Source organism: Nematolebias whitei, chromosome 16 (assembly GCF_014905685.2).
Source record: "Nematolebias whitei isolate Nwh7 chromosome 16, NemWhi1, whole genome shotgun sequence".
Lineage (NCBI taxonomy): Eukaryota > Metazoa > Chordata > Actinopteri > Cyprinodontiformes > Rivulidae > Nematolebias > Nematolebias whitei.
Window position 1 is genome coordinate 16,715,470 of NC_056513.1, and position 14,769 is coordinate 16,730,238.

General features: G+C 39.0%; 1 protein-coding gene across 2 annotated transcripts in view; it reads left to right on the forward strand.

Annotated features, from left to right (window-relative positions):
• Positions 1-6,598: 6,598 nt before the first annotated feature.
• mxi1 (max interactor 1, dimerization protein) overlaps positions 6,599-14,769 on the forward strand; it is a 31,317-nt gene continuing 23,146 nt past the window's right edge. The window contains exons 1-2 of one of the 2 annotated variants that reach the window (XM_037690311.1): positions 6,599-6,946; positions 9,219-9,321. In XM_037690311.1, the coding sequence (XP_037546239.1) occupies positions 6,721-6,946; positions 9,219-9,321 (329 nt within the window). In that variant the 5' untranslated portion in view covers positions 6,599-6,720. Of the gene's footprint in view, positions 6,947-8,808; positions 9,062-9,218; positions 9,322-14,769 lie in introns of those variants that run through there. The other variant, XM_037690312.1, reaches the window with a different exon arrangement.

A 14,769-nucleotide genomic window follows, 5' to 3' on the forward strand; every position in this document is an offset into this window, starting at 1 on the left:
TTAACAAGTTTTTGTTAAATTTAAAAACAACAGAATCAAACAATGTACCGCTAATAAAACATCAGCATTCATTTTGCTTACTTTTATCCTTTCCCAACCTATGAGAGCCAATAACTATTGTGGTTGACCACTAAGACTTGCAAAAATACGTCTGTCTTCTCATGAGCTCAGTGTTTGTCTTTCCGTGGTTCTACCACACGAGCATTGCCTTCAAAGTAAAGGATCATGGGGTGGCCTTTAATCAGTGTAACAGTGTGAAGAGGAATGGTTTGACTCGACAGTGTGACCGTAGGACTTCCATACCCCTAAGCAATGGTCTCTCATAAATCTTTACCTTCACACAGCTACAAACATTGCCTACTGAGACACATGACTCCTGTTTTACTTCTCCTTCTCTGCAGCACATGACCTATCTGACCTAAATCCTTAGTCTTCCTAAAAAATAAAATAATATGCTTGAATGTTCCAATGTTATTTGTTGGTAAGTTAAGTTAGAACATTCAAACAGAAAAAAGAAATGTAGGCTCAATCATCCAGGTAGATAACACAAAAAAAGGTTAATTCATCTGAACATTCTAAAGATACAAGTACTCCAGGAGCATGCTCCAGAGTATCACAGAGTAACCTTAAATGGCTAATCTGGGCTATAATCCTTAAGAGGATGAAACCAAGCATTTATCAAAGTAAACCCACCCTGACATGTGATGATGGTTCTGGCAGTTTTCCAACTCAAACGGGTTGCTTTCGTCTATGGCAACCCCTCTTTCTGAGGTTGGAGAGGTGAAGGGGCAGGGGAAGGAGGGACCATCAGAGATTTCCCCATGGGTTGGAACTTGAAAGTTTTTGTTTCTATGAACTTTACATCAAACAAATACGGACTACTGCTGGCTCTTTGAAGTACCAAAGGGGGTGGGTTGACTTTGCACGAGCCTCTGTCTGGACGTGTTTTCTGTCAAAACGGACTCTGTTGTAGTAGATCATCAAAAGGTCCAGCGGAAATGGCACAAGATCAAGGCACTGAGCGCACCTCTGAGCTACCTGTTCAATCGCACACACAGGTGGATGCACTCGCATACAGATTTGTAGGCTCCTCTCTGACGAGACCCTTTAATGGGGCCTTTGTTTTATGGATACATCACTTTAGACTTATTGTTTTATAAAGACGTAAAATGCCAAAGTATCAGCTAACACACTGTAAATAACTCAACTAGTACTTATTTTACATCATCAATGGCAATATTGAGTAAAAAGCCAGGTGTCAGCATTGATTTATTTTAAATGAAAATACACAGATTTCCTAATTGCAGCCTATTCACCGCATGCACCTTCTTCTCTTTTGGCCTTTGATTGTGTGTCACAAGTGGGGTAGTTGTTAAAGTAGTCCACTATATAATGGGACACCCCCTAAAAAAGCCAGTATGTCATCAGTTGCGACACAATCATTTTTATTTAAAGAGCCATTACATCCGTGTTTCCACGTGTCAAGCTAGCTTGCAACAAACTTTGACAAACTTTTTTTTGTGTGTATGTTTGAGGAAAATCAACAAGAACACAAAACAGGATGTGTCTAGTTCTAGAATTGCGCCGCTGAAGGTGGCTGCATGTTGGAGCAGCTTTGTTACATTCATTATGAGATTTTGGTTTGGAAACTTTAAGTCCTGGTTTTCTGGATGTAAATCCCTTTTTTTGGATGACTTGTTTCCTCTGGTATCGGATGCTGTGCAGCTGGAAGGATTTTTACTGAAACTTTTTTAGTTTTGGACATTTGTTGTGATGAGTAACCATGGCAACAAGACAGTTTTCTACAACCAACAGCAGCTGATTAACATCTCAAAAGCTCAAATAATATCTCAACTGCAGCCCCAAATCTCAAATGAGTTGAAAAGGATGTTCTGTGGATGCATTCTCATCTACCTGCCAGCTGTGCTCGAGTGCCTGACCACTGAGATCCTGGAACTAGCAGGAAACATGGCTCATGACAGTGGAAGGACAGGATCATCCCTCGGCACCTACAGTTGGCTGTCCGCAGCGACGAGGAACTCGGCAGACTGCTGGGAGGAGTGGCCATTGCTCTGGGAGGAGTTCTGCCCAGCATTCAGGCGGTCCTACAGCTCGGGGGGAACCGAGAGGCCAGCCGATTCTGGGTGGATGGATCAGACGGCATCTGCAGCCAGTTTCTTAGGATCCACTGTGGAATGAACCTTTACAAGAGATCCTCCTGCCTACAGCCATCAGTATCTATAACAACTCTTAATGAAATGAGGATAATGAGTTACAACAACAAATAATTTCCCTTTGGGATTAATAAAGTATTTTTTTAATTGAATTGAATTGTCTGAATGCAAGAAGGTAGATGTTCTCGCTTTTAGTATTTGACCTTGTTTTATATGGCGTCTTGATTTGTCTGCTTTTATAACTTCTTTTATTTGATTTTAATTGCTTTTGTTGAATTATTTTTATCTGTACTTTATCTGTACTTATCTGTCTAAAACAGAAAATGAGTCCTCGTGACTCAATGAGACTAACCTGGATAAATAAAGTTTGAATGAAAAATAATGGTTGCTGCTAAAAATATATATACAGTATAAATTAATGGAGAAATACAACAGTATGGTCATTTGTTCATACTGGTATTAAAAAACAACACTTTTTTTTTTTATTAATGTCCCAATGTCCCAAGCATGAGTTTTATATATAATATGTCCAAGATCTGAGTGGCCACATTTGCAGTTCGTGTCCTTTGAAATATCTCTCACAGGTGGCTTGTAGTGCATCACCACTGACAATAAACATAATTATGAAGTGTTTACTTGTCAACAAGTGGGAATGTCTTTGCAAGGAAGTTAAAGGACAGACAAGAGACAGAAGTTTAAGGTTATATACCACCCCTTTTGGTTTTGTGCATTCAGTCTTTTGACTTCTATGACTGATTCCCTCCTGTTTTCCTTAAATTTAAATCCTCATTTTACTTTCATTTTTTTTAATTATTCTGTCACTAAATCAAATATGTCACAGGACACTATAAGATCTAAATACAACTAAACAAGCAGTATGCCAATGTCCCCAGTCATTGTAGTTTTTGAGATAAGTGTTTTTCTGGACTGGACTTGAACAAGGATTGCAAGTAAAACTTAATGTTTTAGTGCAATATATTCAAGTGGGTAGGAGTTACATTGCATATAAGAACAGCAGTAGTTTTTTTTGTTGTTGTTTTTTTGTTCAAGGCAGCCCAGAGTGACTGATCCTAACAAGGGAGGGAGCTATTTTATCCACCACCAGGTGCAAAGGTGGAGTCACGGGGTGGCTACAGGTGTCATTTTCCTCCATTCAACATTTATTTATACAGGTTAGTCTCATTGAGTCACAAGGACTCGTTTTCAAGAGAGACCTGTTTTAAACAAAACCACAGATAAGGTACAGACAACTATAAATAGCCATAAAATGCATAAAAAATTAAAAGTAAATAAAAGGAGTGATATAAAACAAAATAAAAACACGCTACATTATGAAACTAGGTAAAATACTAATAACAGGAACATGTCTGCTTTGATTTTTGCATTGAACTTAACAGTCGTTTAAAATCTCTTAGAGAGGTCGAAGTCGACAGCTTCAGATCGTTTTTATTAGCTGCTCCAGGAAACAGGAGCAGAGTAAGAGAAGGCCCTTTTTGCTGAATTCAGTTCGCACTGATGCAACGCTGCGGGTAATGATGTCCTGAGAGTGCACGCTGTAGCTGCACTGACGACGTGACATGTAGAAGGAGATGTATGAAGGCAACATACCAAGGAGTGATTTAAAGATGAAAATGTACCAGTGTGAGAGTCTGTGTGAAGTTAATGATGACCAGTTAACCAGTGAATACAGGGTGCAGTGATGAGTACGATAGTTACAGCCAGTTATGAATCTTAGTGCACCATGAACGATAGACAGCATCCAACATCTGCAGGGTGCTTGCAGGAGCGTTCATGTAAATAATGTCACGGTCATCAATGGAAGGAAGCATTCAGAGTTAGGCAGGATCTTTTTCTGAAAAATAAACCCAATTTTACTTTCAGTTTCTTTATCAAGTTTTCGAGCTTTGGACACCATAGATTAATCTTCTGCAACCCCAATAATTTGAGGAAACTTTTATTTTAAGCAATATGAAACAAGAAAGCATAGTTACTATCTTCAGGGGTCACCACAGGAAGAACAGTTGGCAATTGTTTTTACGCCGGATGCCCTTAATGCAACCAAAGACCACCGAGCTACCACAGCCCTCTGTGTGGAGCTGAGAGTTGTCATCTCAGTTGCCCGGGGGAGCAGAAGGTAAAGAGTTAAAGGCCTTGCTCAAGGGCCAAGAGTGGAGCAAAGGAGGGTGGAGGCAGGTGTGGTTGTGACCGTTCCCATCCACATTTTTGAATTTGTCAATTTGAGGAGTTGAATCAATGACCTTCCGATCACATGCTCGCCTTCTCTAACCTCTGCACCACCACTGTTTTTTAAAACAAGGAGATGCTTCACAAAGGTAAACATGATCCTGTCCCAACTTTCTTGCCACCATGAAACTCAATTCCCCCCAAACAAGTAGAGAAATTGAATTTTGAGATTTTATACATTTACTGTTTCATGCTGAACACAGATTTAGTTTTATGAGATGTGAGCACATTCAGTTTTTATTTACATTTTACACAATGTCATAACATTTGGAATTGGGGTTATACATCAGCATGGTATAAAAAAATGTGTTTACACAATTTTGCTGTAAGGAACAAAAGGTACTACTAAAAGTTAATGACTGTAACTTCCAGTCATACATCAACTGTTTACTCAACTTTTATTGGAAGCTGTGCTATTAGAGCAAAGCTGCTTCAACAATCAACGAGTACAAATGAAGGTTCTGTACAGAATGTTTATGGAAGTAAATATGTGTCGCTAAGATTTGAATTAAAAATGCCACTGAAATTTTAATGTTGCATGTTTGTATTTAATCTTTCAGCGTTAAAATATATTCAGTTTTAATCTTAAAAAAGAAATGTCATTGTTTGAAAATTCATTTATTTTCATTTGTTATTTTCACTTCAAGCTAAAAATTAACACTATTATTTCAAAGTGATCACATTTTCAATAGATGTTTTTCAGTTTAACTATTCAGTGTTAAAAAATTGGCTCATAAAAAAATTCAACCTGAGATTCAACTGGCTCAATTTCATTGTCTGAAATTCAGTGTCTAAATTTTCAGTGTAAAAGAAAAGGCAAGGTTACTTCAGGTCACAGGCATTAGCAAAGGATGTCAGAATCCAACACCCACATTAGCTTTCTTAGTCACGTGACGTTATGCTTGTGCTGATTTTGAAGAAAAACCAGCATCTCTGTGGCGGTCATGGAAGCTAACGCTAACTTAACGATGAGTTTAATGTTTTCATTTTTCTGTAGTTTGGTTTATGTAGTATCGAACTTGATGCAAAAAAAAAAAAAACTACAGAAAAATGAAAACATTAAACTCACCGTTGAGTTAGCGTTAGCTTCCATGACCACCTCGAAAATGCTGTTTTCCTTCAAAATCAGTGCAAGCAGATGCGGGTGTTGGATTCTGACATCCTTTGCTAATGTCTGCGACCTGAAGTAACCCTGCCTCTTTTACACTGAATTCCAGACAGCGAAATTGAGCCAGTTGAATCTCAGGAGTCTGAAAGTATTGTGTTTTGAATTTTGAAAGGTTTAATTTTTTTTAATGTGCCAATGTTTTTAACACTAAAAAGTTAAACTGAAAAACAGCTATTGAAAATGCGATCACTTTGAAATAATAGTGTGGATTTTTAGCTTGAAGTGAAGGATTCAAGGGTCAAGGATTCAATGTTTTTTGTCATTCACACCCTATGTGGCACATGTGGTGGAACAAAATTGTGTACACAGGGTCCCAGTTACATCCAACAATAAAATGTAAAAGAAAAACAGCAATGTGATCTAAGATATGAACTAAGAAAAGCAACTAAATATACACCAAGCACTTGTAGCATAAAAAACATTACGCTGAACAGCAGCACAAACACGAGTCTGTGTGAGCAGACGAGCACGCATGAACACAGCAACATGAAACAGATCAGCAGCAACATGATGCAATTTTTTCACAGTGATTATCCTGGTTAGATATTCATGAGTCTAACAGCCTCAGGGTAGACGCTGTTCTTGAGTCTAGTGGTTCTACACTTAATGCTCCTTAACCTCCTTCTTGAGGGGAGCGGGGCAAAAAGTGTGCGTGCTGGGTGAGTGGGGTCCTTCGTGATGCAGGTGGACCTCTTCCTGCAGAGGTAGAAGTGAAAATAACAAATGAAATTTCAAACAATGACAATAAAACTTTTTTTTAGGTTAAAAATGTATTCTGAATATATTTTAACACTGAAAATTTAAATACAAACACATAACATTAAAATTTCGGTGGTATTTTTAATTCAAATCCTTGGGGCACATTTTTAGCTCCATATAACTCTGATTCTTCCCAGCGGCGGGCACAAGGACCATGCGGACTCCTCAGACTCTGGGGGCCGGGCTCCTGTTTTTCCCATGCACCAGCGTCCACTGACATTGGCCACAGCTCCACATTAAACACTCTGCATTCATAAAAAAAAAAAGGAGAGAGAAAAGAAAGAAAGGAGAGCAGACTCATCTGGTCCAGCTGCCGCACTGAGTTTGTTGCTCTCAGCGCGTCGCCACAACCTAGAAGACAGCGAGCAGGGAAAAATGGCCCAAAGTGAGAGGCAAAGAAGTTTGAAGAGTGAGGAGTTCTTTTTTGATTCCGAGGCGTCTCTCTCGGATCAGCAGGATTTCGACTTATCAAGTTGTTCCTTCAGTGACGTCTTCAACTCCAAAGACTCCCACATGGAGCAGATCAACACTTTTTTGAAAAATGTGCAAGTCCTGCTGGAGGCTGCAGAGTTTCTCGAGAGCGCCGAGCGCAAGGACGGAAGTGAGTTTGTTCTTGCGTCTTGATCCTCCTAATTTCAGGAGCAAAATAAACAAAAAGGGAGAAACACATTAACAAGACTTCATTGTCAGGAGTCTCAGACAACAAAGGGGGCTGAGTTCATTCAATAAGCACTGCCTGCAGTCGGCTTCCAGACAAATAAGACATTTGCATTTTATTTGTTAGAAAGGAGAAAAGCTGCAAGGTTTTAAGAAATTGTGGACATTTTCTTTCTTTATTTTTTTTATCTGCGTGATGGTTTATGGTTGCATAACTTTCCAAACCAGGATCCTGCAGTTGTGCCTGCAGAACAAGTTAAAGCATTTATATAATTTAGTGCATGAGGGTAAATGTTGGCTCGTGTTCCGTCCTAATAAAATCTGATCACATTGCGGCGTCCTCCTGCTCACTGTGGGATGATGTCATTCTGCCCCCGCAGACTCGATCAAAATCCGAAAACTTTATAGATAAAACGCTGTAAGCTCAATTAAATACAGATTTCGGCTAGTATTGAGCAATTAAATATATCTTTAGACTATTATGCAGCTATAATTAAGTTGTGAGACTTTTTACTGCAAATGCAATAGTCATTGGCGTATATAGATATAATTTAATAGCTGATCGTTGAAGAAATGCAATATGAAGTGACTCTTCTGTATAAAACCCTGTTTCCCGTGAAACGCTCGATCACTTCCGTGTGCATCTTCTGGTGCCCGAGTGTTTTTATTTTTCATTCAATCGCGAGAACTGATGCGCATATTTTTCACTTGGGTACTCGTGTGTTAATTTTGCGTTTTATCGCGTTTCATGTGAATTTCCTTCAGTTCTCTGTTGTTTGCTTCCTGCTATTTGGGGGGCGTCTCGTTCTGATTTCCACATGGCGCAAACCTCGTCTGCGATTGGTCAGGTCCTGGCTCAGCCCACGACGTCTGTCAAAGCGACTGGCCAATCAGACTCCAGCTTTTGAACTACGTCACGTGTTGCTGGGCCCGACATCTCCGGCAAAGTAACCGCCCACAGCCATTGTCATGCTTGGAACTTGTAGTTTTCTTTTTCACTTTACAGCCTTTGTACATGGGAAAATAAAAATATCCATCCAAGTTAAAACATTTTAATAGTAATTTAATTAACACATCAAAACACAGTTTAAATCTAGTTTATTGGTGTATTTAATTCTCATAATTATTTAAAAACAATGCACAGATTGCTGTTCAGTAATCTTTCAGAAACATCTAAAATTGAAAGCATATTGGCATTTAGTTATACTTTTTTATTTACTTTCTGAAGTGGCAATAAACTAGTTTAACCTAAAGACAATCAAAGCAAAAACAAAAATCACCACACCTATTGAACAAGTTAATATGTAGATTTATGTTACTAAATTAAACCATAAAATGTTTAATTCTACAATTTTTAAAGTTCTGTAAAATTACCTGAATCATATAATATGTTGACGAAATCTTTCATGAGTATTTAACACGGGTTAGTTTGTGAAATTAGAAAAATACTACGTCTGAATAGTATTAGTGACTGCACAAAATACTCAATTTCCCAGAATCCATCACGTTTAAACAGGCCTCTCCTCTCTGCTTGGTTCCCGCCCCCCAGCTGAGCAGCTAGGTAAACAAACAGCAGAGCAGAGGAAACGAGCCGCAGCAGGCACTTTGCTGGCTCTCTGCTCCCAAGGGAGATTTTTTTTATTATATATTTCCAATTTTCTAAAAAATTTTAAAAAAAAATCCTATTTATCAGAAATATTAGTTTCATACACTTATTTTAACATATTTTTTCAACAACGAAAACTTAAAAGCATAGCTTGCTAGCTTGCATTGCACTTTTTTTTCCTCGTTTTTCTTTTCGACAAAATGATGAGCTTTTAAAGGCGCCGAACAAAATAATCCAACGTCGTTTTTTATTTTGTGATTTTTATTTTTGTTTGTTAAACCGTCTTCCCTTCGTTTAAAAGCGACTCGTCGTGCTGTTCACAAAGCTAACGTTTATTGCTGAATATAACGTTAGCTGCAGCCAGCCAGCCTCGGGGAAGAATGACTGCCGTTCAGCAAATGAACATCCAACGGTTATTGGAGGCAGCGGAATATCTAGAAAGAAGAGACAGAGGTAAATAAATACGTGTTCAAACGTTTATGGGTTTGGCAAAAAAAAAAAAGAAGGATCGACAGAAAACGTTGTTCCCCATTTGGACAAAATGCATGTATATTGTGTAACAGAATCCGAACTTGCCAGCTTTAACTGTTAGTTTTTATTTTCACCTCAGAGTGCGAACACGGATATGCCTCGACTTTCCTGTCTAATCAGAGCACAAACTACCAGAGGCAGAGGAAATTCCGAAACAAGAAGTTCAGCAGCAACCACAACAGGTAAGGGATTGCTTTCGGTCGTGACGTCATCATATGAAATTAGCTTGTATAATGGACCCCCGTATAAATAGACATGTGGCTAAGTATAGGTGTCGCTTGTTAAACCGCCTTTAACACCTCAGTTTGTGGGATGGTGAGTGTACTGCAGACAGCATGTGATCTCTGCCAACGCGTTTGGTAAACACATGAGCTGCCAGGGAACATTTACACTGCTCAGATATTGCTTTATTATGTGCAGAAAGGTTTGCTTTCAGAAGTAAAACTGTTGATTTGTAGACACTTTTTTTGTTGCATTTGATCAACATCACTTAAATGGTAAATGGACTGTATTTATATAGCGCCTTTCTATCTTATCGAGATACTCAAAGCACTGTACAACACAATCTGTGCCCTCATTTACCCATTCATACAGCACTCTACTAGATCTATACCAAGGATAATCAGTGCTTTATCACATTCATACACCGATGGGACACACATTGGAGGCACTGAGTGTCTTGCCCAGGGACACTTCAGCATGTGCCTGCTGGTGGAATCGAACCCCCAGCTCTTGCATTGGAGGACGACTGCAGAGCTTGTTTGTTAACAAAGTAGCTCACGAACCACTAGACAAATATAATGAAGCTTGCAGAAAGCAAGCAATTCAAGATGGCTGCCATAGTCAACTGACTTTACAAAACACACACATGGCTACGACTCAGTCAGTTTTACAGCTATTGATGTATAGTTTGATGTAATACTAGTATTAGACTGATCCCAGCACATAATCTTAACAGATTGTGCAAGATCTTTATTTATATTCTGCCAATAATTATTTGGGGTTGACTTTTTCTGTTTGTTAGAAGTATAGTTCACTGACAGACTTCGATGAAAATTTCAGGAAATAGTCATTTGGATGCACCTCTACAACTGATTACGTTTTGGGGCAAACACAATTCAAGATAACACATCCAACTAATCTTAAGACACATTGGCTTTAACTCAGTCAGTTTCACAGATAATGCTTTGAGATGTGCTGTGTTAGTAGCTTACCATGAATACTCTGAGCGTGATGTCTTGCGATACCATACGAGATTGTGCACAACAATCATTTTCAAGGTTTAACCAAAACAGTTACAACGTTGCATTGGGGGGATTTAGTTCTTGACATAGTTCTTCCATGTAAAGTATTTTGTACACTGTAGGTAAAATTTTTATTTTCTCTATTACTCCAAGCAAGATGTGCTGCTATTTGTGGCCTTGATGTTTGCAGACATAGGTGAATATGTATAAAGCTGCATTATCTCCTCCCCAGTCCAGCTTTATATAACAATGTAATAATCCATCACAACAACTATCGTTCTCATTTAGAGGAGCTTGTATTCATATAAAATAGGAAGGATCTTCCTAGTTGAGCTTCACTGGCATTGTGTTTTCTCTTGGTGTTGCATTTCTCACAAAAATTTGTCTGTTGATAGCCGCACAACAAACGCAAGTTCCTCTCTATTTCTCTTTTAGCCTTTTTTTATATTGATCTAAGAGCAGGCAATAACGAGAACTGGACATTACTCATCACAGAGACTGAAACGTTGCCTCGTTCTGCATGGCGACAGTCATTATCAGATAAACCTGAAGTCTGCGCCCATATTTATTGTCCTTTAGATAATTTGGAACAAATGGGGAAATCATATAAGCATGCCTCAAATAAATCATGTCTTTCAGTGTAAAATTCAGTCTATTGATGACCTTCATTCACACACGTTGGGCCTTGAATCAGAAAACTACTTTAGGAGTCAGCAGGGGAGGGACAGTAAATGACAGCACACAGAAAGGATTTGTTCTTTGAACGTCCTGTAACACAGAGAAAAACTATAAATTAGGCCGTGCAGAAATAATGTATGACGCTGCTTTTGTTCTCCAAGAAGGCATGTTCACAACTGGCCCTGTAATTTAACACGTTCAGTATGTAACACCCCTTCAGAGCTGCGTATTGTGGTGTAGCTCATTTTCTTCCCACTCCTTCCAAGCTAAAAACGAACATCGCTTGGACATCACCTCCGATGTCAGAGTTAACTACAAACAAGCACTTTGAAAAATGCATTTATTATTGCCACACACCAAACGACGAGGGTGGACACATAATTCAAGATGGCTGCCACCACCAACTGACGTCTATAATTCAGTCAAATGTAATGTGGTAGTAGCTGAGAGTCATTTACAGCACGTTAAATCATAAGGTTTCACATTTCACATGTAATGTTTTCAAAGTTTGACCAAAACAGCTACATCTCTCATCAATTCTTAACACAGTACCGTCTCAGTCTAAACTTCTGGTTTTAAGAGCGGCATGATGCTAAACCCAAATTTATTTAAATTGTTATCAGTTTAGTTTAACTACAATCAATCAGCCACAACATTATGACCTCACTGCTCTTGTCTCAGTGCAAACTGCTGTGACACATCCTGCCTTTCACGTTATTTGAACACTTAAGAGTTGCACATACAATTTGCAGATTTATCATATCTATAAAATTAGACCATGTCGATATTAGGTGATCATAAATGTTTTGGTTATTAACTCACCAATGAAGCTGAGAAACTTTTCACATCTGCTTCAGAATAGAAGTCCAGCGGTTTTATTTATTTATTCCTTTTTTTTTGGACTGACCATGACCTGGAGGACTCTTCACCAACGTACTGAGAAACATTTGCATTTTGGTGAAAAGTTGAGCAGTCCTTATATGGTGGAATGTAAAACAACAGTTTTCTCAAAAGTAAATGTATCAAAAATTGCAACCGAGGTCCAAGCATGCCTTCTAATATGTTGTTACTTTCAGCTTACGGTATATTTAATCCCATTTGTATTATTCAGGAACAAAGCAGAATTCCATGCTCAGTTAAAGATGTTTGCTGCTTCAGAGCATTATTACACTTCAGTCAAGTGTTCTTGTCTAGTTCTCACTTCTCTGATTGTAGTTTAGCAATCTTTGAGTTTATGATCCCTGATAATATTTATAAGAAAGCTACAATTTGATGTAATGTACACACTCTGTTCTGTGTTGCTATCTTTCTTCAGGCACAGCTGCCTTCGCAGTAGCATGTTGAGGCCTAAAGCCATGAGCTTATCTGACTCTGTCCTCCTGCCTACCGTTTATAGCTGGGATGCTTTATCTCGTTGACCCAGTCTCTCTGCGTGTGTGCACTCTCTCACACACACGCACACACACACACACACATACGATCGCATGACAACAGGCAAAAGCTTGATGCTGTTATGTCTGGCCTTGAGCCAGTTTATAATCTACATTGCTTTGTTGACGTGCTCTACACAAGTAGATATCTGATTCAGGAGGCAGGAAAATGCGTTTGTGATCATAAATGTTTTTGAGGAAGTAATTTAGCTTGAAATGATTGATTTGAATTAGAGATCATGCCAAGATTCTCTGAGTATTTGTGTTGCTTGAGTTTTGCAGGGTTTGGCTCAAGGCTGACCTGTTTGATACTGTTACATACTTAAATTTATTAATAGGATATCAGTGCTGAATTTATTCCATCCATCCCTCCCCTCCATCCATTATCTTTACCCGCTTCTTCCTTTTCAGGTCTCAGGGGTCTCTGGTGCCCATGTCCAGCCATCACTAGGCGACACTAGGCGCTGCGCGGAGTCCTTGTCTCCTCCTCCTCTCCAAATATTGTTACTGTTCAGCGGGGCCGCGCACTGAAAAACACCCCCATCTCCTCTCAAGACTCCCGAAACAGAAATGATAATATTCATCTGAATAAATAAATTCCCTGTGGACAGTGCACGTTACGCATAGAAACGTCTCCAACCTCTACCCAACGCGCGCACACATCAGCAAGTGTCTGAACTCTTGCTACATTTCAGACATATTAAATAAAAAAGCTTTTTGTATTTTTAATTAATTTTTTACAGTGAGAGAAATGTTTGATGTTATTCACATTATACGTCACGTTTCAAAACAACGGCGCTAATTTGTCAAAATAACAACAGTGATCAAAATGTCAAAGAGACAGACCAATTTACTTTAATAAAAAATGGATGGATGGATGAATTGATTGATTGGATTGTCCTTAGTTGGACAACAGATAACTGAAGCCTTCAGGTGCTTCAACGGTGCCACGAGACTGGAGCAAGAGCGGAGAAGAGTTCAGCTCAGAACCGGGAGGGGAGGGAGGAGGGGGGTTTAGGACACCTGACAGAATCAGAGTTGCTCATTCACACACAACCTGCTGTTCCTCTCCAAAATAGTAATTTTATTAAGTGTTTACAAATGTAGGTAAATGCTGATTTATAACTCGTTAAAATACACCAGAATGCAGGAAATGGCATCTCTGTTATTCAAAATTTTCTGTGATGGGACACATGGACCCCCAGACCCCCCAGGTCTGCCCGCGGTTCTGGTATCAATCAGTTTACAAATTAAGCCCTGGTCTGCCATTTTGAGAACCGAAACAAGGAAGGATAGACAGCCCATGTCACGTCAAGGGGCCTCCCTCCAATTTTTCTTAGAGACACGCTGCTCACTCCCTCAGTATCCATCCTTCGGTTCAAACAATCTTATACTGCCATCCGGTGGTCAAAAAAAGGAACTACACACAAAACTTAACCAACATTTCTTCATAAATATGTCAATAATTACTAATTATTGTTAAATTTCAACCAATATTATCATTTATCGCAATAATTTCTGAGACAATTAATTGCCCAGCAAAATTTGTTATCGTGACAGGCCTAGCCATCACTGTGCGAGAGGCAGCGGACACCCCGGATAGGTTGCAAGTCCATCACAGGGACACAAAGAGACAAACGAGACAAACAACCATTCACACTCTTGCTCTCACTTTCTTGTCTTCAAAAATAATTTTGGGCACACACAACTTTCTTGGAGGTTTCAAAATGTTGTGAAACATTTAAAACACTGCTCGACATTCAGTAAATGCAACCGCAGCCAAAATAGTTCCCTCTTCATCCTTTAAGAAATATAATCGGCTGAAAAACAACAACGCATTTTTGTGAAAAGTGGTTTGGATTGGAGTTCAAAGTGGGATGTGGGTTACTAAGCAACACAGATGCAGTGCAGGCAATATGACAGCTATTGACGCAAATTATGCAAATTATGCAAGTATTCGTCGTCTGTTTGGCTAAACACTTGTTCTGACTCACAAACGGATGCAGACGTCTTCAGTAGAACATTAAACATGTAATTATCTGTGCACAAGAAGTGTGAATTGAACACAGACTGGAAACTTTCATTTTCTGAATAAATGGCAGATTTTTGGAAGCGCCAGTTTAATTTCTGATGTGACTGCAGTTAGTTAATCGAAATAATAATAGTGCTGGTTTTAAAATGGATCCCTTTGAGTGTTCATTACTGGATGTCAGAGTGCAGAGCACAGCCATGCAAGAGTACTACATGGATGCAGAATATGTACATCAAAACCTGTCAA